The sequence below is a fragment of the Pseudochaenichthys georgianus genome, chromosome 13 (assembly GCF_902827115.2).
Source record: "Pseudochaenichthys georgianus chromosome 13, fPseGeo1.2, whole genome shotgun sequence".
NCBI lineage: Eukaryota > Metazoa > Chordata > Actinopteri > Perciformes > Channichthyidae > Pseudochaenichthys > Pseudochaenichthys georgianus.
In genome coordinates, this window is record NC_047515.1 from 37,041,380 (window position 1) to 37,066,405 (window position 25,026).

General features: G+C 39.9%; 1 protein-coding gene across 1 annotated transcript; it reads left to right on the top strand.

Moving 5' to 3' along the window:
* Nucleotides 1–5,706: 5,706 nt before the first annotated feature.
* On the top strand, nt 5,707–24,476 carry gmps (guanine monophosphate synthase). Its single transcript, XM_034097053.2, has 16 exons — nt 5,707–6,005; nt 7,760–7,932; nt 8,049–8,163; nt 8,620–8,717; nt 9,536–9,639; nt 9,850–10,043; nt 10,535–10,700; nt 11,031–11,182; nt 11,315–11,488; nt 12,440–12,545; nt 12,725–12,840; nt 14,001–14,126; nt 15,937–16,052; nt 16,164–16,294; nt 17,322–17,494; nt 22,216–24,476. Exons 1-16 carry the CDS (start codon nt 5,979–5,981, stop codon nt 22,315–22,317), a joined length of 2,073 nt encoding a protein of 690 aa, XP_033952944.1. The 5' UTR covers nt 5,707–5,978; the 3' UTR covers nt 22,318–24,476.
* The last annotated feature ends 550 nt before the right edge of the window (nt 24,477–25,026 follow it).

A 25,026-nucleotide genomic window follows, 5' to 3' on the forward strand; every position in this document is an offset into this window, starting at 1 on the left:
GCAATTTAGAATTTTTAAATTGTATTTTATTTTTAAATGTTACAGTATATCCAGAGGATGTCGGGACCATTTTAGTTTGAAAAGACAGCCAAAATGAACAGATAGACTATGTAACGTATTATGGTTATATATAGAGTGATATTAATACAAGAATACATTCAGTTTTATTTAAAACATAAGTAATTGATCTGAACATTGCTGTTTATTTGGTCAATAAAAAACTAGTTTGGTTTTTGGTGAATCTTTCCAGATCTTCAAAGACTTTGTAGTCAAGGTAGTGGGAAAAGTACCTCATTGACTCCAGTCGGCACGGGCTGTAGGGTCATCTTGACTAGTTTTATGGATGTGGTCTCCATGGAAACAAACTTGGCATTCCTGAGGCAATTCTCATTTTTCATGGCTCCACTTAAAATAAAAACAACAATAAGACATACGTGCTACTCTTGGCCCACAGAGGGACATGTCTTTCCAGCTCGTCCCTATCTGTCTCTATGTCTGTGCCATCATGGAGCCTCCTGCATCTCCCCCTCCTTCTTCTTGACCCTCTTCTATCCCATGTTAAAAGGTTTAGATGTGTGAAATCCTCGTCTCATCTGAGAGCTCAAAATCTGAATCTCCCTGAACTTTCTGGTACAGAAAATGTCTGCTTCAGTTCCGTCTCCTGCAACAATATTGAGTCATTAAGTCCATGAAGATGGTCCTGACGTCCACTAGGATGGACATTTATAAAAGAGCTGTTATTTCAAAACTTGAATTATTGAATTGCTTTCAGAACTAATTATACAGTTCTTCACATAACTGTTGTTAATAAACAAGAACATATAGGATTTTCATGGTAAAAATTACAATTATTCAACAATATTTGACTTTTCCTCCTGCTTCTATAACATTTTGTTTTTGGTATGCCAGCCATTTTGGATGAAAAGAAAGAGGAACTTCCCAGCATGCAATTTTAACCAATGACATATCACTGGAAAGACCAGGATGTCCCCTGTACAGTACATCAGGGATTGATAGAGTAGCTCAAAAGAGTAAAAGGAGATGCATGTTAACAAAATGTGGGCTGGGTCCCAGGATATCTGGATATCTGGGTCCCAGGATATCTGTATAAATATAGAAAAAAGTTCATTATAAAATCTATAGTACTGTGACTAGCCTTGGAAGCTTTTTTACAATTGAATAAATACAAAATGTCTAAATTAACACATGGTTTGACGGCTAAATATGTCAATCTCATGGACATGACAAGAACCTTTATCTATTGATTTCCCTATCAGGAATAACGCGTTTAAATATATGCTAAAAAAAGTAAATGTGTTGTTTCTATATTTGACTCTATAGCCCAGGAATGTATTGACATTTTTCATCTCTTGGTAATGCCTTGTAATCACTACATGTTTATTTCCATAGTTGTCATTCCAAATGAAATGATGAGAACATACACACTCCCGTCTCAAATGTTGGGAAGTAGAAACTAAAGTGGAAATCAAATGAAGAGAGGATCAAAAATGTTTCTTGCCATCCTAGAGTTCCTGAACAGACACCACATTTAAACCCCTTTGTATGCTCATGATGCACCGTTAAACCACATTTGGGTTTGATGTAATGAATAACGGCACGCTCTGCCTTGTGTGAGCGCATGTGAAGCTGCTTATCCATACAGATGGCACGTGACAGCACACATGCATAATTATGTGGAACAGCATGTGATCACAGGAGCTCTGTGAAGCTATCATGTGAGAGAGTGACAATCTGCCTAAAATGCTCCTGAAATTGCAATATTTGTCACCTACATTTCTCTCTATGTCAGAAAATAGTATTTTATTGCACTTATAGTCACTAACTAAAAGAGAAGTTATGCTCTTATCATTCCATCAACCATCCATCCCATCCATGTTTGTTTAGTTTTTTAACTTGTTTTCACCAACTGGGCAAAATATGCATTTGTTAAGGTCCCCATATTCATTATGTCTAAGTTGGTTTGTTGAAATCTGATTACTTGCAAAACATGTTATGAATATGCAGCAGCATAAATCCTCCTGAGACCCAGAAATAAAAAGGTTTCAAATGTCCTTAGTTTTTTAGATCACACAAGTCTTTAGGGTGGTATAAACATAATGACTAACAACAACTACAAATATGTGTTTTATTTTTGTTTTATTGTGCTTCCTCTGTAGAGGACATCGGGTGTTAGTTATACAAGCAACATTAACATACAAGTACATTTAGACAACATTAGAGCACAACAACTCAATGCAACAATATTGAGCCCTCATTTGTAGTACTCCATCCTTTTTTTAAATGCAGAGATACATCTGACACTTGATGTGTGCTTTCCCACTGCATCCACCATGACCCCTACAGAAACCTACGTGGCCCGTAGTGGACCCCATTTGTGTTGTGTAAAATGGGGGAAATAAAAAGTTAGCAAATCCCCATGTCCTCCTCAGAGGACATTCATAAAAACATTTAGTCAAACAAGTATTACACTGCTCTGAAACTCACTAAACTCCTAAGATGTTCCCTTACTATAATTAATTAAAATATTGACCTCACAACACTGGTAATTACAACATTACAACATTACAAAATTACAAACTTACCATTTCTCTTTCTATAAATAGTGCTTGTGTTGATGGACGCTATTTTGAAATACAATGAAATTATCTTTTTCAAAGCCACACCCCCAAATATGTCAGATATCTGAAAAGCCCAGGATGTCCTCTGTGGAGTACAACTGGACTTAATGCTGTGGCATGTATAACCTCATAGTTATGGACCAAAACCAAATGTCCTCTACAGAGGACAAAAATGAATGGGTGGGTCTCTGGAGGATAAGCCCAATATCAGCGCTCATTATATGTATCTGTATTATCAGTTTGCTTGTGTATCTGTGTTGTAGAGATGATCCGTGTCAAAATATACATGGGGGAAAAAAGAGGGTCAACAGAGGCCCGCAGATAAATTGTCCTTTATGGATTATGCTAGACATGCTAATGGCAATGGTTTAATATGTAATATAACAAATGTGTTCACTAATTCATAATATTGCTTATAGTTTGACAGCTTGTCCAAAATTAGTATTTTTTCATGGCCATGGTAACAATTGTGTTTTCATGTGTTTTTTATTACATTTTCCACAAGATGGCGTTAATATCATGAATAAGTATCTCACCCCAGCGGTTGTCAACCTCTGGCCGTGGGGGAAGAAAGCATTACTTCCACACTGGGAACATGCTTTATTACAATATACAAGTAAAGATGTGTCAAACCTTACTTACTGTAAGTAATACTATTTAAAACAATTATAACAGTTAATGATACAAATAATATTTATATAGTGCTTTTCCTTTTTAAAATGTTTGAATAAATTCTGAAAAAAATGCTGCGAGAGCCTTTAATTGTTCCCAAACATATGCGATCCGTAGACTTTATTCACAGCAGACCTTTTAATTTGTTACAGCAGATGATGCACAAGTAGAATTAACAACATCAATGATGGCTTTCTTCTAGAAATCATGCAAAACATATGCCACCATTATAATGTAATTAGTCAGACCTGCATGTGACTAGTCTAAATGCCTGCTTTGAAAAGGTCTATTCAATTTCATTACAGATTTCCCCAGATTATGTTTGCCATTAAGGTAGAAAAAAACTGCCTTACCCTTTCTAAAACCACAGAGGACATATTCTGCAAATGTTCAGGTTCATATTAGTATTGGTTCTTCTACTCCATTAATAAAGGTCCATCTTCTATATTCTACTTCTTAATGTTCAAGAAGGTTTTTATTTTTCTCATACTGATCATGAAACCAGAGCCCTGTCTGCCTAGGTTGTGATTGGTCAACTGCTTAGACACCTCCCGCCCCTTAGCCTGTAACATAAATGTGTTGGAACTTTAGCTAATAAAAGTGTGAGCCTTACATAGTGATGAAATTATGTTCCGAAAGCAGACAAAAGAGTCCAATGGAGGCGTTTCAGGCTCGGGGGAACACAGGGATTTTAACCTTTACAGACCATTAACATGCACAAAAACCAATAACACACTTCATGAGAGGGAAACCCCCAAAGAGCAGAATGGGGCCTCTTTAAGATAGGTTTTTTTTTCAGTTTTTTTATATTGGTAATGTTAAAGACAACTAAAAACTACAAACTTGCTGTGCACAGAGTGGACTTTGACATCTGTCCGTTGTGTTTTTGATGTGACATTCCTTCTGAGCAAGTAATCTTTATGTAAAAAAAAAGGGATAGTGCATTTACATTACTATCAACCTAGGTTAGACGGCGCACCAAAGCCACATACACAATGAGCCTGAAGGTAAAGTATGCGGTAATTCATTTGAAAAAGGAAAAAGAGAAACAATTCCTGTAAGTAATGCTGTAGAAGATGTGTTAAAGTACAGGGTGATCCTCTCACATACTTGTTGTCCCTGACTGACATAAGTACGAGGCTCTGAGTGTGTGCAGATTGTATATCAACAGGACTTGTGTAGTTACTATGGGTGGGTGATATGAACACACACACATAAACTGAGATAATACAATTATTTGAACTATAAGAGATAACTATCCCTTTAATACCACTTGTTTATTAGGCCTGTTTGTAATGTTGTAAATAAAAAAGGATGACTCCCTTATGCAAATATCAAATTCATAGGGTCTTAAAATACGCCATTACAAGTAAACGTCCTGAATTTAAAATGTTTCTTGAGTAAAAGTACAAAAGTATTAGCATCAACGTGTACGTTAACTTGATTATTTATTTTTTATTATTGTGATGCTATGAACTATTTATAGTGTAAATTGGAATGATCCACATCTGTGCTCCCGGGTGTATCTGTGTGTTTTCTTCTTGTATGTTCTTGCCTGTACATGACATGAGCTGCTGCTCATAACCAATTGCCCCTTGCGGGATTAATAAAGTTGTTGATTGATTGAAAAAGTAAAAGTACTCATTGTGCACAATGGCTCACTTCAGAATAACATAAAGTACAGAAGTATTGGCAGCTAAATGTACTTCAAGTACCAACACTTAAAGGTGGGGTAGGTAAGTTTGAGAAACCGGCTCGAGATACACTTTTTGTTATATTCCATGGAATGCTCTTAACATCCCGATAGCAATGAATATTTTAAGTGCTTTGACAAAAAATCCATAAAAAAATGTCATCTGTAGAAGCTGTAATACTGTAAAAAGTACAACCAATCCGTTTAGCCGGGCCGGCTAAACGGATTGGATGGCCTACCTGCCTGTCAGCCTTCCATCAGGGCACAAACTTATCTCGTGCGCGTTCGTGTGTGTTGGAGGAGGGGCTCTATAAGAAAGTGGCAGATTTTCTCCGGTTGTGTATTTTCAAATTCTAGCGATCTCGAGCCGGTTTCTCAAACTTACCTAGGGTTAGAATGGCTCTTTCAAAATATTTAAAAAATAACAATATATTATCCTGTTTATCACTCAAATAATGTAAGCATATTGTATGTTTTTATATAAAAAGTAACTATATGAATGTTAAATAAATGTAGGGGAGTAAAAAGTACAATGCTGACCTCTGAGATGCAGTGAAGTAGAAGTACTTAGTTACTTTCTACCTCTAGTCATAAAACATAACCGGCACCCACTACCCATATTTTTTAACATGATAAATCAAATTCACACTAGTCTGTGTCTAAGCCCAGCCCTCTTGGGGCCACACTCTCCCTCAGTTTCATTTTGTGGCTGTAACTTTGCGCTCCACCCATAACACACACAGACACATTTATTTAGTCTGTTCCCACTGAGAAAGTTATTTCCAGCCGGAGAGGAGGAGTGCCTGTGACACTCCATCTCCAACCCAAGTCTGCTTTGGAAACAGTAGTCGGTTTGCTGAGCCAGGAGCTAACCAGAAGCGCCCTCTCTCTCTCTCTTTTTCTCTCTCCCTATCTCTCTCTCTCCCTCTCTCTGGGACACAGCGAAGGGAGAGCTCCTTCCACAACACGTCTCCATGGCTGTGTGCAACGGAGAGAGCAAGGTCAGTGGAGCAGGGACATAGAAGCCATCATCCTGGGTGACTTGGTGTTAAGACCCCGGGTTGCTGGTGTTAATTCCGGCCTGTGTGTGTTTGTACCTCGGGGGGGAAAGTTAGAGAGCATTACCACCAGGTCCACTGCTGTATGCCTGTTGCAATGTTTACATTAACATGTTGCTCATAGCTTCAGTCAGGTTGTCTTAATTATGTTAGAAACACATATGTTTTACATTCATGTAATCACTGACTTCTTCTCATGTTGTAGCCCCCCGTAAGAGCCTCCAAGCACCGCGTGGGTTTTAGCATAGCCCCGCTAACTTAGCCTCGGACGTGCTGCTAACATGCTAATGCTGCTAACAACTACTGTTTATAATACCAGCGAGCTAGCATGCTACACAGGCAGTTGGTAGATGTAGCTTTAGCTGGGCAGTGCGCATTTGTTGTGATGGTACTCTTTGTCCAACAACAAGTATTATTACTGCGTGTGCCTTTATTTGTGGAAAGTGACATTGAGATTGTGGTTATTTATTTGAAGCGGATGCTGTCACTCACTGTAAGCTAACGTTAACTGACAGGGTTGCTAACGTCGTCACTAAGCTATTAACGTTACTGGTGCGACAACCAGAGCCCCACATTTATTCAGTTACTTTCTAAACTGGATATTATATTATTTTACAATAATGTAACACTGTAAAAACAATCTTTCTGCATCGTCAGTACTTTTGATACTTTGAGTTCATTTAGCTGATGGTACTTCTACTTAACTAAGGCATTGAGTATACAAAAATGTAGAAAGACAAGTATAGTACATAGCCTACACGCATTATTACAAACATATACAATTTAAAATATGCTCTTAAAAGTATTTGTGAGTCATAAAAACTGAATATCATAATATTCTACATGTTAATATTGTAAAAACAACCATTCTGTATTACAAGTACTTTGAATATTGATTTTACTGCTAAATATTGTGTACTTCTATTTAACTAACACATACAAGACGTTTACTTGTTTAAGTAAAGGATCTGAGTACTTCTTCACACTCATTTCCAGTATTGTATGTCTCTGTTGCATGTTTTTGCAACTTGTTCATTCAAATTGAAATTTAATTCGTTTTTTAGGATGACTTTACAACATCTCCCCAGGGACTAAAATTATAATAATAATCATAAACCATTTTAGAATGCTTATTTCTCAAAGACACTAACGGGGTAAACAAATCATACAAAATAATCTTTTAAATTAAAATCATCTGTTTTTTAAGTTTGCTGCAATACGGATAATCTTTCCTTGCAATTAATACAATAGAAAATGTTTCTCTTCTTGCACACAAACTGATCAGCGCACTTTTATTTAATAAACATCCAGACCTACATCTTTGTGTCACAGCTAAAAAAGTGTGCCCTGCTCATTAGAGCCTTTGACTAACTTGTTGGATTCATGTGATTCCACTGATGAGCTGAATGGTTACACCACGTTTCACGAGAGTGTCTCAGTGTCTGCATTGAAGCTCACATGTCCTTAATTGTGTTAGGCCTTTATTAGGTCACATTTTCCACGCTTGAGGTCAAAAGTGGAGCCAGTGGGTTGCCTTACATCACCTCTAAAGAAAACATTAAAACAACATTTTCTTTGTGTTACTCGATAAAAAGTAAGCACTAGTGTGCAAAAGAGACTATGGGTGTACAATTTTCTGCCCACTCAGCACTTAAAACAACACGATGTGTGTTTTTTATGAATGTGTGTGACCACAGCTGGATATCAGCAGCACAGAGCAGAATGGATCATGTGAGGGGGCAGTGGCCATCCTGGATGCCGGGGCCCAGTACGGCAAGGTGATCGACAGACGGGTGCGAGAGATGTTTGTACGCTCTGAGATCCTCCCTCTGGAGACCCCGGCCTTCGCCATCAGAGAACAGGGCTACAGGTGAGCAGGGTTGGGAAGGTTACTTTAAAAAATGTATGTACGACTACTAGTTACCTGTAAAAACCAAATAAAGATGGTTACCTTTGCATGATTGTTCTCTTTCTTCTCCTTCCTAGAGCCATCATCATCTCAGGAGGTCCAGCCTCTGTGTATGCAGAAGACGCCCCCTGGTTTGACCCGGCCATATTCACTATCGGGAAGCCCGTGCTTGGGATTTGCTATGGGATGCAGGTATTTATGTACATTTTGAGTATTTTAATTTGATGTTACTTTATACTTCTACTCCGCTTAATGTTGGGGTGATATTTAACCCACATTTAAATCATGTGATGCGAGGCTTTAAAAGTCATTATGTAGACCATCTTTATACCACAATTCCTTTGTTCGAGGAAGCATTTTCATTGCATACATTTCACAATGAGTAGCTACACTTTACAATCACTCATATCCAGGCTGCTGTTATATCTCCTGGGTACAGCTGTGACTTTACAGCCTTCTTCAAGGGCACTTTAACTGAGAACATCGCTCTCTAAGCTTTCCTAGCTGGCTTGTAAATGAAAACCAGCAGCCATCCATTCTCCATCTCATTTCTCTATACACCCGGCATTCCTAACATGTTTGCAGTCGCACTAACATGTTATTTTATGCCCATGTGTTAACTCTGTTGTGGGTGTGTGTTTGTTACAGATGATGAATAAAGTTTTTGGCGGCACCGTGCACAAAAAGAATTTAAGGGAAGATGGAGTCTTCAGTATTGGACTGGACAACACTTGTTCTCTCTTCAGGTAAATGGTGTTTTCTTTTATGTGTTATTATATTATAAATATCAAACTGTATTTTGATGTGGATTCTTGGATCTGCAAGTCCTAACCCATCTACATTTTAAACTTTATAATATATATAAGAGAAAATGAAAAGCCTGTGGACAATACACTAAGAGGTTGTTAGTGCTGAAGATATACATGTATTTGATACAGGAACAAAATGGCCTGATGTAGAGAGACGTTAGTACATGGCAGACAGTATCACTACACAGTGGAACTACGTAACGTGATGGATCAGTGTTTTTATTTTACTGGCTACCATGGCCCCTTCATCAAATGTTTGCCAGTGCATGTAGCGGCCGAGGGAAGGCTAATTAAGTCCATCTGACATGAATGTAATATATTAAAGATGGCTAGTGTCGTTAAACCCTAAAAAATAACATTCAATATATCCCGTCGAGATCAGCAGGTCGATTTACAGTACCATTTATTTTCTTAAAGAGGCCCTATTATGCTTTCTAGATTTTTTTTTTGTGTGGCGTGTTTTTGTTTCCCGTTTCATTCTTTATTATTTTGAATATCTTTTTTTAAATGCAATAGGTGGACACCTGCTTTTATTTATTTTCTCTTGTATTTATTTGCATTTGATATTGAGGTGATTCAAAAGTATCGGAAAGTAATCGGGTTACATTACTTATATATTGTGATACTCGGATTAGGTTGCTTAGAATATTTTCTTTGCAGGTTACTAGTAATTGTAACGGATTAAAGTACATCTCCCAACCCTGTATATGTGTTGTTATTGTACCTCTGACATCAGTGTGTGTTTATTTGATCAGGGGCCTTCAGAAGGAGGAGCTGGTCCTTCTGACTCACGGAGACAGTGTGGATAAAGTGGCTGAAGGCTTTAAGGTGGTGGCCCAATCCGGGAACATCATTGCTGGTAAGTAGCACATGCAGTGGTATTATTATTTTACTTAATTAAAAGTGCTAATAACTCCATTACAAGTCGTGGGTTCAATACGTTACATAAAGAAGCCCTATTGGTTTTGATGTTTTACTAGTTTTGTTTTGTATGGCTTTAAAAGTAGCATTTTAAAGATGATAATTACCCAGGTTAACAGTTCCTTGGCACATCTGTGTTCCCCACCAGGGATTGCTAACGAGCAGAAGAAGCTGTACGGGACACAGTTTCACCCTGAGGTCGACTTGACGGAGAGAGGCATCGAAATGCTCCGTAACTTCCTGTTTGAGATCGCAGGATGCACGAGTAATTTTACCGTACAAAACCGCCAAGAAGTTTGCATCAACGACATCAAAGAGAAAGTGGGCAAATCTAAAGTGCTGGTGAGTAAAAAATCGTAATGTTCCCTGATTTGTGTGTTTGTTATCCAAACCATTTTCTAGGACCGAGATGACGGATCAGAAGAACACATTTTCTAATCCTGTATAGAATATAAACCTGAAAGTCTCAAGCTGAGTTGCTGAATGTGAAGTGGTGACAGCAGCAGCAGCAGTGGGAAGTAAAGTAGAACCAATTAAACTCTCAAATTAAACCCTTTTTTATCTGGAAAGAGGAAGTGGACTCCCTGAAGTGGCTTCAAACTAGGCTGCATCTCGGGGGGATATGATGAGGATAAATTAGTTTAAGAAAAACCCTCAAAGCCAGACTTATATTACAAAAAAATCTATTTCTTGTTGAACTACAGTCTGAGGGATGCATGCTTCTCTTTGTAGTTATTATGCTATGTTGTGGAACGGAGCATTTTATACGTTCAATGATTATCCAGACGGGTCACGAATGTAGCTTGCTGAATAGTTTCTGATGATTTATTCAGGTGCTGCTGAGCGGTGGGGTCGACTCGACAGTTTGCACAGCTCTCCTGAACAAAGCTCTGGACCAGGAGCAGGTGATCGCAGTTCACATCGATAATGGCTTCATGAGGAAGAGGGAGAGTCAGAGCGTGGAGGAGGCCCTCACCAAGCTGGGTATCAAACTCAAAGGTACAGATTCACATGGGGACAAAGTTCTAAATGACGCCGGGATGCTACAATAAGACCTTCAAGTCAGCGGAGTACATCTCTCTCTCTGAGTACTTCCATGTGATGGCAGCTGATATTCAGTATTACATTTAGCAGATGCTTTTATCCAAATCCACTTACAATAAGCCATACCTTTCTAAATGTGACACATTCCTTCACATTTGATGGATTATATGACTAAGACCGTGGCAACTTTGAATATCACAGTATACTGAAGTGTTGTATAATATTTATTATTGTTGCTCATAACCCAAATGTGTCTTCCGTCTTCTAAAATGTTTCTTTATTTAGTGGTAAACGCTGCTCACACCTTCTACAACGGAACAACAACCCTCCCCATCTCTGAGGAGGACCGGACGCCACGAAAACGTATCAGCAAGACTCTGAATATGACTACCAACCCAGAAGAGAAAAGAAAGATTATCGGAGATACGTTTGTCAAAGTGAGTACTCGTTTCAATCGACCCTCTACAAAAGTATTAAAGACGCTATTATCATATTCTATGATTTATGAACCTGCTGGCTAGTTTACCAGGTCCCTGTAGTGTCTGACTCTTTGCTTCGTGGTGCCCCAGGTTGCCAATGAAGTGATCGGAGAGATGAATCTGAAGCCAGAGGAGGTCTTCCTGGCCCAGGGTACCCTGCGGCCGGATCTCATCGAGAGCGCTTCTCATCTCGCCAGCGGGAAGGCGCAGGTCATCAAAACGCACCACAACGACACCGAGCTCATCCGCAAACTCCGAGATGAGGTACTGCACACACACACACACACACACACACACACACACACACACACACACACACACACACACACACACACACACACACACACACACACACACACACACACACACACACACACACACACACACACACACACACACACACACACACACACACACACACACACACACACACACACACACACACACACACACACACACACACACACACACACACACAGGATCTGAGTATTAAAAAGTAATGTCACCTGATTACTTTTGCATTACCTCAATATCAAATTCAAATAAATACAAGAGAAAATAAATATAAAAATGATGTGTATGTTGTATATTATCTACTAATATGCTCATATCTTTAATCTACCACTTGATTTCTTACAGTGGAAAACATATTGCACAACAAACAACACAATACCTCTTATCATCAAAACAATATGCTGTTTTGTTAACACTTTGAATTTTAAAAGATTACATTTTGAACTGACAATTGGAGTCGTCTCTGAGAAGAAGAACACGTCTTTGTAGCGCAGTATGATACAGCAGTTATACAGATTATCAAACTGTGCTCTCTTACAATGCTTTGAAGGAATATGTGATGCAACGGTGACATGTTATCTTAAATAAGATAACAATTGTTCAAAAATAACAGTTGCAGTTTAGAGAAGGGATTATGAAAGCAGAGCTATCAGGCACTCGCCACATGTTTAAGTAACATTGTTTGGGCGCACAGCAAACATCATATACTCCTTAATTGAAAATATACATCATCCTTTATCCGTTTTTATAGAGGCTTTCGTTTTTCAATAGTGAAGCTTCTGCAAATCACATTCGCCTTCTTTTATTTACAGTTATTTTGTGTTTCGCTCAGCTCTTTTCTTACAAACGAATCACTATGCAACACCTAAGCAAACTCCCACACTGTTTAAATGCTGATTCCTCTCCTTTGTGACCCTCCAGGGAAAAGTTATTGAACCGCTGAAAGACTTCCACAAAGACGAGGTCAGAGCGCTGGGCCGAGAGCTGGGTCTGCCGGAGGAGATCGTCTGCCGACACCCTTTCCCTGGCAAGTAACAAACGCTCGCAAAACAAAAGTGATAATTCACATCGTAAACAAAGTGTTGGTGATGATATTTCTATCACGTCTCCTTTTTTATATGCATCTTCCTTCCCCTTATTCAATCAGACAGACTCAAAACTGACTATTTGCTAAAAAGGGAACTTCCTGTCTGCTTTGCCTCACAGGTCCAGGTTTGTCCATCCGAGTGATTTGTGCCGAGGAGCCCTTCATCTGTAAGGACTTTGCCGAAACAAACAACATCCTCAAAATCATCACAGACTTCTCTGCGAGTATCAAAAAGGTGAGAGCAGTACCGAACCTAATGAACAGTCATCTGAAATTCTGTGCTTAGGGAAAAAACATCTTGTCACCGTAAATTTAAACAAGATATTATTTCTACGTTTCTTTTCCGCTATGTTAAATGACCAACACACAGACTTTTTAAGAGGACGTAATCTTCTTATTGTCAGTTTCATATTTGTATTTTATGCCTCTGCTGTGACATGTTTCCATGCTTTAACTTCAAATTCTAACTTAAAGGGGACCTATCATGCAAAATGCACTTTTTTATGTCTTTTATACATGTGTCCCCGGTGCGTCGGGGAACTCACGCAGCGTCAGAAAATAAAACCCTCTCTTTTCCTCCGTACCCAAATCTCTAAAAACGGGGCTACAACGGAGCTGATCCAGATTTGCGTCCGGTATGACGTAATATCTGAAATGTAGGCTGGCTTTACGCCCAGGGCCCTATCAGAAACGTTGCTATCAGAAACAATGCCCGACTGTTTTGGACATAATATGGTCGGTGTTTACATTAGCATCGCTAACACTCAGAGCTAACCTGTACTTTTTATATTTGTATATATCTGAGACCTATGCTAATGCCTAGAAATAGCATGATAGGTGACCTTTAACCAACTTAACAGTACATCGGAAGCTCTGCCAATATTCCAACTGAGGAGACATTTGTGTTTTTGCTGGTTATTTATAAAGTAATGTGCAACCTCTGCTGGGTGGTTGGCCACATTGCACCAAACCCTACAAAGTATACTGATGCCTTGGGGCCTGTGTCCACATAGCGCCTTTCCTGGTAGAAACATGGTAGAGATGGCATCCTCCCAGCTAAATATAAATAATATATCACTGCTGTTGTGTGGCTTAGCCCCTTTGATTTATATCATCTGTTTGTGCTACTATATATTTGTGGATTTTTTTCCCACCTTTTACAACAAATCGGAAAATTCTTGCTCTCACGTTTTTCTGAATGAGCTTCATGATGATAAAAGTACTACACTCACCAGCAGTTCCGGTTCATGTCCACTTGGCTGATTGCTACCACAAACAGGCTTTTAAACATTTCAAATATTTTCTTTTGCCTGACTCCTAAACAAAACAACAACTCCTAAACAAAAGTTACACTGGTTCAACAGGCTGCTCTAAACCTCTCTCTCTCTCCTGCAGCCTCACACCTTGCTGCAGAGAGTCAAGTCGTGCATATCAGACGAGGAGGAGGAGAAGCTCTTGCAGATCACCAGCCTTCATTCACTCAATGCCTTCCTGCTGCCCATCAAAACTGTCGGCGTCCAGGTAAACCAGTCGCACAATTAACTCATCAGTCAAACTTTTATTTTTCTGTTTTCTCTTCACTGCCCACGAAATACTTTTAAAACACGCATTTTGCATTACATTTTTACAGGGGTGTAAGAAGTCCTCGGATAGAAGTAAACGTAGCCATAACAGTCAATCCTCTATCTCACAACATGTGAATAATGCCTCCAATAATGTGTGCCCCGAATGTTTTAACCTTTTAGTCCAATTTTAAAGAGGACTTGCTGCCGTGACTGAAGTGAAAGATTTCAAAGTTATTTTCTTTAGGAGCTGTTGAGGGTTTAAATGTCTTTAGCAGTGCTGCTGGGGGAAACGGTATGTCCCTCTTTGTCTCGTTTTGTTCCAACTATAACTTAGTGGTTAACCACGAGACACACCCACACACACACACACAACGTCAGTTTCTTTCTCTCTTTAACTAAACATGGAGGCATATGTTCAGGGTTGGGAGGGTTACTTTAAAAAATGTATTCTGTTAATATTTATACGTTTAGATTCACAGAACAGCTTACAGAGAAGAAATACAAATTCTGATTATTTTACAACAAACACTAAATGCTATTTTGTTTGTTTTTTACTAGCACTGCTGGTAAGCAAATACTGAAATGTAACAGTAAGGTCTTTTTTTTTTTATGTAGTTGTAGAATAGAATTGGGGAGGGATGAGTCACACATGCAGAGCACACACAGTGAAATGTGTTCTCTGCATTTAACCCATCCTAGTACCAGGAGTCTAGTACTAGGAGCAATGGGCAGCTATTGCACAGCGCCCGGGGAGCAATGGGAGTTGGGGGGGGGGGGGGGGTGTCCGGTTCCTTGCTCAAGGGCACCACGGCAGGGCAGGAGGTGAACTGGGACCTCTCCAAGTAGCAGTCCACACTCCATATTTAGGTCTGGTCGGGGACTTGAACCGGGGACCCTACGGCTCACAGTCCAAGCCCCACTGACTGAGCCACTGCCGAATACAGTTACCCTTTCTGTATCCTTATTACCCATTACATATAATCTGTTACTCCCAAAGCCTGAATATGCTCAAACGATTGTGGCACTTTTTAGTTTCCTCCTCTGATGTTGACTCATGTTAGTCTGACACATATAAAGTGCTTTGTATCTAAAAATAGCAACAGAAACAACACTTTCCTGTGGTTACTTTTTACTGACCTTTATAGTGAAGCAAATCATCATCATGACTATTTTCGGCCAGCCAGTGACTGTGTGTGTTTCTGTGGGGGTGTGCGCTGCCACTTCCTGTTTTACATTTACCCTGAATCTGAAGTTGTGGGGCAGACGGGAGGCGGAGGACAAACACAGGCAGCCTTCACTGCCTGAGGGATTTTATGGGAGTGAAAACAGACAGATTTCCTCTATTAAAAAAACAGTTAAAAAAAACCACGAGTTTAAAAAAAAAAAAGATAAAATAAGTAATTTTAATTAAAAGACACCTCACTGTTGGTCTATGTTTGACCTTTTTTAGTTAAATTAGTAATATATGATTTTAAATTATAATAAATGTAAGCACCAGAGGACCTGATGGTTCTACTGGGTTCATAAGTTAAACTGATTTAATCAAAAGCTCGGCCCAGGACCATTTAAAGCTTTAAAAACCAATACAAGTATTTTTTTTGTATCAATCATGAAGCTCACAGGTAGTTAAAATCAGGATGCGCTCTCTCTTTCTCTCTCTTTCTTATGCTCATCTAACATTTGTTGAAGATTGATGTTCTCTTGTTTTATTTTATAACAACCCTTAGTTTTTACTTGAACTAATCAAAGTAACTGTGCTGTCCCAGGGTGACTGCCGGTCCTACAGTTACGTGTGCGGCATCACGAGTAAAGAGTCTCCTCACTGGGAGTCTCTCCTGTTCCTTTCCAGACTCATCCCTCGCATGTGCCATAGCATCAACAGGTAATACACACTCCTCTGCTTTACCCTTCGTCCCTCCTCATCCTCATTACACACTGTTCTGTTAACAGCAGTCACACTCACCCGTTCCCTTTCGTCTCTCTCTTTTCACAGAGTTGTTTATGTGTTTGGGTCTCACGTGAAGGAGCCTCCCACAGACATCACCCCCACCTTCCTGACCACAGGCGTTCTGAGCACGCTCAGACAGGCGGACTTTGTAGCTCACTCTATCCTCAGAGAGTCTGGTGAGTGTGTGTCCAAGTGGCTTTAGACTTTTAAATTGACACTATGTTTTTGGAGCATTACAGATTATTAGGAAGGATATATATATTTGATAAATATGTCTGAGCTTCTTGAGTAAAAAGGATCCAACCACAGGAATATCTATCAATACAATGTCTCTAAAACCTTTCACTCCTTTTACCAAGCATGGTTTTATTAAGTTCACATCCAGAGTGGTGTACAAGTCTGCATACTTGCATCCTCATGGGGAATTTAACGTTTCCCTAGAAGCAGACCAGTTATCTGTTCTCTTGTCAAAAAGTTTTTTGGGATACATTGGTATTTTCCTGACTGCCAATTTATGATGATATGATTAACATGGATTTAAAGATCTTCTGGATCATTGTGTCCACATTAGGTATTGGTCCGTATAGCATAACGTAAGACATTTTGCTTTCTTTGTGGATGCTACAATCCATCATACGGATTATGCTTTTTGGGGTTCTCCCTTTCCTGTAGTGCAGTGACCATCAACTGGCGGGCCAAATCTGGCACGTCAGACATTCTCACCCGCTGTGGCGCTGGCGGAGTGGTTAGTGCGGTCGCCCCCAACGTCTTGTGAGTAATGTGCAGTACCGGAGTCCAACAGAGAGGCAGCGGCTGCGGGACAGTAGCTGCGTACTGCGTAGCCTTCCCTGCCCTGAAGAAGAACTTCGTTAGCGTGAAGAGTCTGCTTTATGCGCAGTAGCCCCGGTAGCCCCCCCCCCCCCCAACATAGTCCAACAGAGAGGCAGCACCTGCGGGACAGTAGCCTTCCCTCCCCTGACGAAGAAGTGATCCTTCGTTAGCGTGAAGAGTCTGCTCTATGCGCAGTAGCCCAGCTACGAGGCTCCGGCGACTTGACGGTACATGAGCGTGCTCCACTAAAATCGCTGGCCCCCGAAAGTGTCTCGAGGAATAATGTTGGCCCTTGGACAAATGTAGTTCCCTGCTGTAGTGTGTTCTAATGGCAGCATTAACACTCTCCTCTCTGTTTGTCTTCTTTTCAAGGCTACTCCGGTAAGATCAGCCAGATGCCCATCATTTTGACCCCCCTGCACTTTGACCGTGACGCACAGCAGAAGCAGCCGTCCTGCCGGCGCTCTGTGGTGATCCGCACCTTCATCACCAGCGACTTCATGACCGGCATCCCCGCCCTGCCCGGAAACCACATCCCAGAAGAGGTAAGCCAGGGTTTAACCCCCCCACTGGGTGTTTGGCTAGATTTGGAGCCATTATTTAAACTGTCATCGTGGACATATTTCTGATCTGGCCTAATGGGCACAGACCCAGGGTCCTACTCACCTGTTGAGCTGCAGAGCCTCTGTTTAAAGTTACTGTTAATATTTATCGTTAAAAAGTCATAAATTGTAGCAAAGCGATTTAAGAAGCAAAATGTCTATCAAAACAAACAAACAAACAACCAACCAACCTCAATAGATGCTTTCACACCGCAGTACTTTTCCCACAAAGGTTCATGAGAACTTAGTTCATGAGAACTCTTTAGTTCTCATGAACTAAGTACAGATCGCGTTCACACCGGAATAAGTCCCTGAGGGAGGATTAGGCAAATGAAGCCGCTGACGTCACTTATTCTTCTTCTGCTTTGGGTTTACTGGCTGGCTGCAAACAACTTCACGGCGTATACTGCCACCCGAAGTCCCGGAGTTGGGGAAGGCTTCAGTAGAAGCTGCTGGGACTCCCAGCAGCTTCTACTGAAGCCTTCCGAGTAAATCGCCAGAACGCCGACACCTCCTCATCTCCACCGCTCCCATGTTTTCTTTTGTGCTGCCACAAGTTAGTCTCTCTGCGATTCGGCGCTGGGTGAATGCTAATGCTAATAATGCTAATGCGAGGTAGTGTTAATTTCGTTGATTAAAACTATGACGAAATATGTTCGTCAACGACCTTTTTTTCCATGACGAAAACGAGACGATGACGAGACTGCACCGACGGCAGTAAACAATAACTGCAACGAAATCATCATGCAATATCCAGGGTTCGTACGGGTGCTTGAAATCCTTGAAATTTGACGTGGTGTTTTCAAGGTTGGGAAAGTGCTTGAATTTTGGGAATGGTGCTTGAAATTGAGAAAGTGCTTGAAAATGTAAATGCTTTACTTTTAGAATAAATTGCTGTCTGACTGAATAGTTCGCTTTTTAGATTAAAAGAAAAGAATTGCTTCGCTTCTACATAAAACAGCTCCGCTGCGGCCTTCCCGCGCTATGCGCGCAACCTGCAAGTGTTTGTGTTACTGTGACCTGGGCATTCTGATGAGAGAGATAGATGTGTGCCAGGAGGTTGCCGTTTCAACGAGCGTTGGCTCGCAGAAGACAAATACAAGCCATGGCTAAGACGAGGGTCAAGCCCACGAGTAGCCTCCTGCAAAGTTTGCAACAAATAACGATGGGAGAGTCTGCGCTGACCAGCCACATGAAAGGTACGCCGTAGAAGAGCATTTTAGATTAGGCTAACGTTGCATATTACGTTTGTTTAAGCTAACGTTAGCGAGCTGAATAGCGAACTCGATTGAGGGATAATAATAATTGCAGGGGACAATCATTTCAGAGGAGCGTACCTATGTTAATATGTGCGTTACAGTCGCCATCGTGTGGTGTTCAGAGGACGAAGCACTCACGGCATTTCGTGTTATAGTCATGAAATATAATCTATTGATTCGACACAGCGATTTTGAAAGCAATGTATTTCTACTGGTAGTATGTTTCGTGCCTAAACCAAATGTGACTTGCTCTATCGAAATCAGTCGCATTGACCCGAAAACACATTTTCGTTTGTATTACTGGTCTGGGGGAAGCTCGCGAGTGTGTTTGTGTATTTTTGCGTGTATTGTGTACCGGGGAAACACTCACAAGAAACACCGGCTGTTATGCCTGCTGTGACGTTACATTAGTCCGTTCTCCGCTTGTAATTATGCCGAAGCTTCAAAGTTGTATTTATCATCTGAATTTGCCGAAACAAGTTTAATATTCTGAAAGCCAATACTTTGTTTATTTGAAAACAGATAAAAACAAACTGTCTTTTATATCAAATTGAAGTATTATACAATTAAAACTACATTTTGTTTTAATCCCATGTAATTGTAGAATGAACAGTCTTCCTTTGAAGATGTATAAGTCAGGAGTCTTGAGTAGTCAACATTACCTAAAATCATTGTACACATTTGTACATATTATTTTCCACTTGTTACCATTGTGAGTCTATTTTTATGCAGCTCTGTGTGATTTTGTGGCTACAATTCAGGCTAATACACTACCAGAGGTGGAGAAGTACTCAGATATTGTACTTGAGTAAAAGTAGAAGTACTCAGATCTTGTACTTGAGTAAAAGTAGAAGTACTCAGAACTTGTAGTGAAATTAGAAGTACTCAGGTCTTGAGTAAAAGTAGAAGTACTCAGATCTTGTACTTAGTAGAAGTACTCAGATCTTGTACTTGAGTAAAAGTAGAAGTACTCAGATCTTGGACTTAGTAAAAGTAGAAGTACTCAGATCTTGTTCTTGAGTAAAAGTAGAAGTACTCAGGTCTTGTACTTGAGTAAAAGTAGAAGTACTCAGATCTTGTTCTTGAGTAAAAGTAGAAGTACTCAGGTCTTGTACTTGAGTAAAAGTAGAAGTACCAGAGTGTAGGAATACTCTGTTACAGTAAAAGTCCTGCATTCAAAATGTTCCAAGCGAAAATAGAAAAGTATTCTCATCAAAATATAGTGAAAGACAGTAAAAGTAGTCGTTGTGCAGATTGGTCCATTTCAGAATAATATATATGATATGTTTTATAATGATTGATATTGAAAGTGTTCTCAAAGCTGGTGAAGGTGCAGCTAGTCTGAATGACTTTGTAGACTGCAGGGTAGCTTGTGGATTTACTCCAGGTGGAACTAAAGTCTGATTCAACACTTGATTAGATTTCACATCATTCATCCTCATCTGTGAAGTAACTAAAGGTGTTAAATACATGTAGTGCAGTAGAAGTACACCATGTACCTCTGAACTGTAGTAGAGTGGAAGTACACCATGTACCTCTGAACTGTAGTGCAGTAGAAGTACACCATGTACCTCTGAACTGTAGTGGAGTAGAAGTACACCATGTACCTCTGACTTGCGTTCACTACCAACCTAAAAGTACCTCAACAATTAATCAATAATGTATTGAAAAGTTATTTGGCTGATTGTTTTATATCGGCTCAGCCAGGTTATATGGGAGGCCTAGTCTACGTGCATATCACAAATTTTAAAATATTAAACTTAGTTTTCTTTACTTTAGTTTTGCATCCTCGTGTAGAATGCTATCACGAAACACACATTTGGTTGTTTATAGCATAAAGAACATCTGATTTAATGTGAGGTAGGGAAATAATCATTTGAGTATGTGTATATAAATATGTAATTTACAACAGCTGTAAGATCCTTGAAAAGCTGGAAAATGCACCTTGAAAATGCTTGAAAAGTGCTTGAATTTGACTTTGGAAAAGGTGTAAGAACCCTGAATATCGTTGACGAAAAGTGACGAGACGAAAATGTAGTTTACTAAATAAAAACTATGCCAAAATCTCTCTTTACTTTCGTTGACGAAAAATGAGAAGACGAAATATTATCAAAGATAACGTTACATTTATGATAGTCAGTTTTTCTCCCAGCAGTTCCATTTCCGGTGCTGCGGCAGAGCAGCAGCTGTTTCTGTGCTGCGCGCGGCGGTACATTTGAATTGCAGCGGCACACTGTGAACTGTCAGGAAGACTCGGGTCTAACTCGTGATCTAACTAACCTTATTTAACAGAAAATAAAATGGCAACAACAGGGCTTGGGAGCAGTGGTCGCACTCGCGTTAACCGAATACCCCCCGTCAGCGCGAGTGAGTGATACATTGTGCATTCGACAGGTAATAATGGACTATGACGGAAATGTTACAATCCTGTCCGTCAAAATGACTGACAACGAAAAAGTCTAAAGCCACCATTAATTGGGAGAAAGAAACGATGTGATATTTGGGCCCATTTTCGCTACAATGAGGCGGAGAAAAAAAGCGAATGCATTGTTTTATCAGAAGGGAAGCAATGTGGCCATAACACAGAAACCACCACAAACCTGAGCAGATACTCTGCAAAGCTGCTTAATCATTCAACCTGTGTTTTTCATCAAATAAGGACAAGATATAATCTTATTTATTTATATATATACTAAAATGACAAATTATTGGTTTTGGCTAGACTAGTTTGGAAATAGGAACCTTTTTCTCCCACGAAAGTCCCTGCTCTCTAGCAGGGATGGAAAAGGAGGTAAAAAGGTTCTCATTAACTAATTTTAGTTCCGGCTCTTTTTGGTGTGAACGCAACATTTGTAACTATATCGGAACTAAAGTGGGAAAAGTACTGCGGTGTGAAAGCGCCTAATGACGCAAAACTCAACAGACATGTTATTTGAGATGAAAAATCTCCATGAATAGATGCAATATGACCTGAAAAAGACTAAAAATGATCAAACGGAGAAACAGAATGACAAAAAACACACCAAATACGACCATCGGGACACAAAACGCAACATTTTAAGAGATGAAAAATTACCAAAAAAAGACCGAGTATGACCACCAGGAGGCAAGATTGCATCCTTTTGTAAACATACTACATCTCTTTGTACAAAGTGATCCAAAACAGATACAGAATGTGGCCACAAGGAAACATTACTCTCGAGAAAGATGTTGTGAGAGAGGCAACATGTCTACGAAAAGATCAAAAAGAGACACCAGGACACAAAACACTGGAAAATGATCTTATGGAGAAGCAAAGCGGTGTCTCTCTGAATCTGTGGCTCTTATGAAGGAGGGACCAATAATGTTTGAATCTAAATATTTCTTCAACATTTTAAAATGTATTTGTCCGATCTGCTTTCCCAGGTTGTGCTGAAGATGGTGAACGAGATCAAGAAGATCCCAGGCATCTCCAGAGTGATGTACGATCTGACCTCCAAACCCCCCGGCACCACAGAGTGGGAATAAAACACGACAGGACACACACACACACACACTCAACACACAATGCACAAACACATTTACAAATATCAGAGAGGGCTGGGGAACTTCTCTCCTTTTCTCTCCTTCCTCCCTCCCTTCCCTCACCTCCTCCCTCCCTTCCTTCCTCCTCTCTTCAACATTCCCACGGAAGGCAGAGCGTACTGTGACGGCGCACATGCAAAGGCGCCACCACTCCCCACTGGTCTTAAGATTTTTCGGTGATAGGGACTGATTAATGTTGGTTATTGATAATATATTGTCATTTTTGATCCATGTGCATCTATGTATTTCCTCTGTGTGACTATAAAAAGTAAAAGGCTGCTTCCTGTTCCAGTCATTTAAACGTGAGAAGCTGTGAGACTTCAGAAAGATGTTGTACCTCAGGTTGCATTACGGGAAGAGCTAAAAAATAACAAAAAAACAAGCAAACGAAAAAGTGTCATGAAATTTAAAGAGCAGGAGTTTTAGTAATTTTTGTTTTATTACACCGAAGACTATCCACCCTGTCCATTTACAGCCTGTATACCGAGCTATTTCTTCTTTTTTAAATCGGAACAGGCATCCTTTGTGACCAATCAATTAATGTTATGCTTTTTGTTTTGCCAAAAGTAGAATATGCCGTGTGATGTATAACATTGAGAGGATCCGATCCGAGCTACATGTGTTGACTTGTTGCTCTAACGCATGGTCAACCCCAGATTAGCTTCAGAATGATAAGGAGGCAGGAGGCCAATATAGTGGTGCAGGAATGAGTCTTAAAACGCGGATACGAGTTGGCATTTGACCACTTCCAGTGTTTAGCCTGAAATAAGTTCTGTGGTTAAAACAAGCGAAAGAGATTTTATTCAACGACATAAAATACGTCAGTAAATACCTAACTGATGGTGAACTTACAAACGGCAGTTACTAACAATTGTCTAAACAAACTGCTGTAGCTACGTGACGTACAGCAGTTTGTTGAGACAATTGTTAGCAACTGCCGTTTTAAATTCATCATCACAACGAACATTAGCCGCCTTTAGCTTAGCGGTTGTTAGCATAGCCTATAGATGTCTTTTTACTTCTGCCGATTGCATTTATGCTTAAAAAAATCACAACGTGGTATTAATTGGAGTTTATCCTGCTGAACAAAACGTGTAAGTGTCATGAACGTTTGTTTTACACCAAGCTTATTTCCCACTAAATTCCAATGGAAAAAGCCCGTTGCGTTTTGTCGATGGAACCGTTTGCGATGCTAACTCCCGGGTCGGACTATTACATAAATCAACGCTGCACCACTCTATAGTGATGGGGAACTTTTATATGTGCCCGTTGTTATCGTTTCTGTTTATTTCTTTCCAACCTGGACTCTTAATGTGTCCAGAACAGGAGGATAAAACACCGTTTCTCCTCATGCTGCAATATGTAGGCCTATGCTTTTTATGAAGAATAACACATGGCAGGAGGACTAATTAATAACAAAAGTATAGTAGAGTTTATAACCACATCGTGTACATTGCTGTTGTCATTTCATCATTATTTGGCTTCTCTTTTGCTCATGTTTTTTTTCTTCAGTTCAATATACATCCTTATTAAGTGTGTAGTGTCAAAGGTCAGGTTGAGTGTGTGTCTGTTGCCATCTCTAATGTACGTTCACTCAAAAAGGCATTTATTTTTCTGTTCTGAAGCACGTCATCACCTCTAGTCTGGTCGCTTAGAGCTCAGTGAATACAGTGCTCGGGTTTAACTGAGATGTTAAAAGTGTATTGTACCCCTGTAGAGGCATTTCACTCGGTGGTTCTCATGCCTCCAGATTACGTCTTGGTGCCTCATCCTCTGTTAACCTTTAGTGGCAAAACCCCCCTCCTGCAACATTAATGCTTTTCCTAAGTTGTCACTGTTCGACTTTTTATATATTTTTTCTGTTACATACGTCTCCATGGAAAGCTTGATACTATTGGACACATGAATTTAATTGCAATATCGTTAAGATTAAGTTATGCAATTCAGTGTCTTTCGTTTTTTGTTCCGTTTGATCGCTCATTCTCCTTAGTAACGTGCCTCAAACCAAGCCACTGCATGCTGTTTCAACTATGATGACATTTGTACAATGGAAAAACTGAGCTTTAATAAAGATCTCCATGTTGAAACTTCTCACCTACAAACTTGTCTCTGGTCGTCTACTTTCAGATTTGAAATAATTATGCCTGATGATTTTCAAGAGTGTTTTTTGTGCCATGGTTCTTTTACATTATTGGGCTTTTCAAAGTATCAATCAATCAATGTTTATTTATATAGCCCAATATCACAATGTTACATTTGTCTCAGTGGTCTTCACAGTGTGTACAGAATATCAGTATGACAATACGACACCCTCTGTCCTTAGACCCTCACATCGTACAAGGAAAAACTTCCAGAGAGAAACCCACAGTTTAAAGGAAAAAATGGGAGAAACCTCAGGGAGAGCGACAGAGGAGGGATCCCTCTCCCAGGACGGACAGACGTGCAATAGATGCCCTGTGTTGTTCACACTATTTGATTTACTTTATTTGTTATTTTTTGAAGTCAAGGATCTGATTCTAAGTGCACGTAAAAGTAGATGTGGCTTTTATTAAAGGGCCCTTATTCTGCTTATTTTCAGGTTCATATTTAGTTCCTCTCCTGTGACACGTTTCCATACTTTAATGTTCAAAAAGCTCTTGATTTTTCTCATAC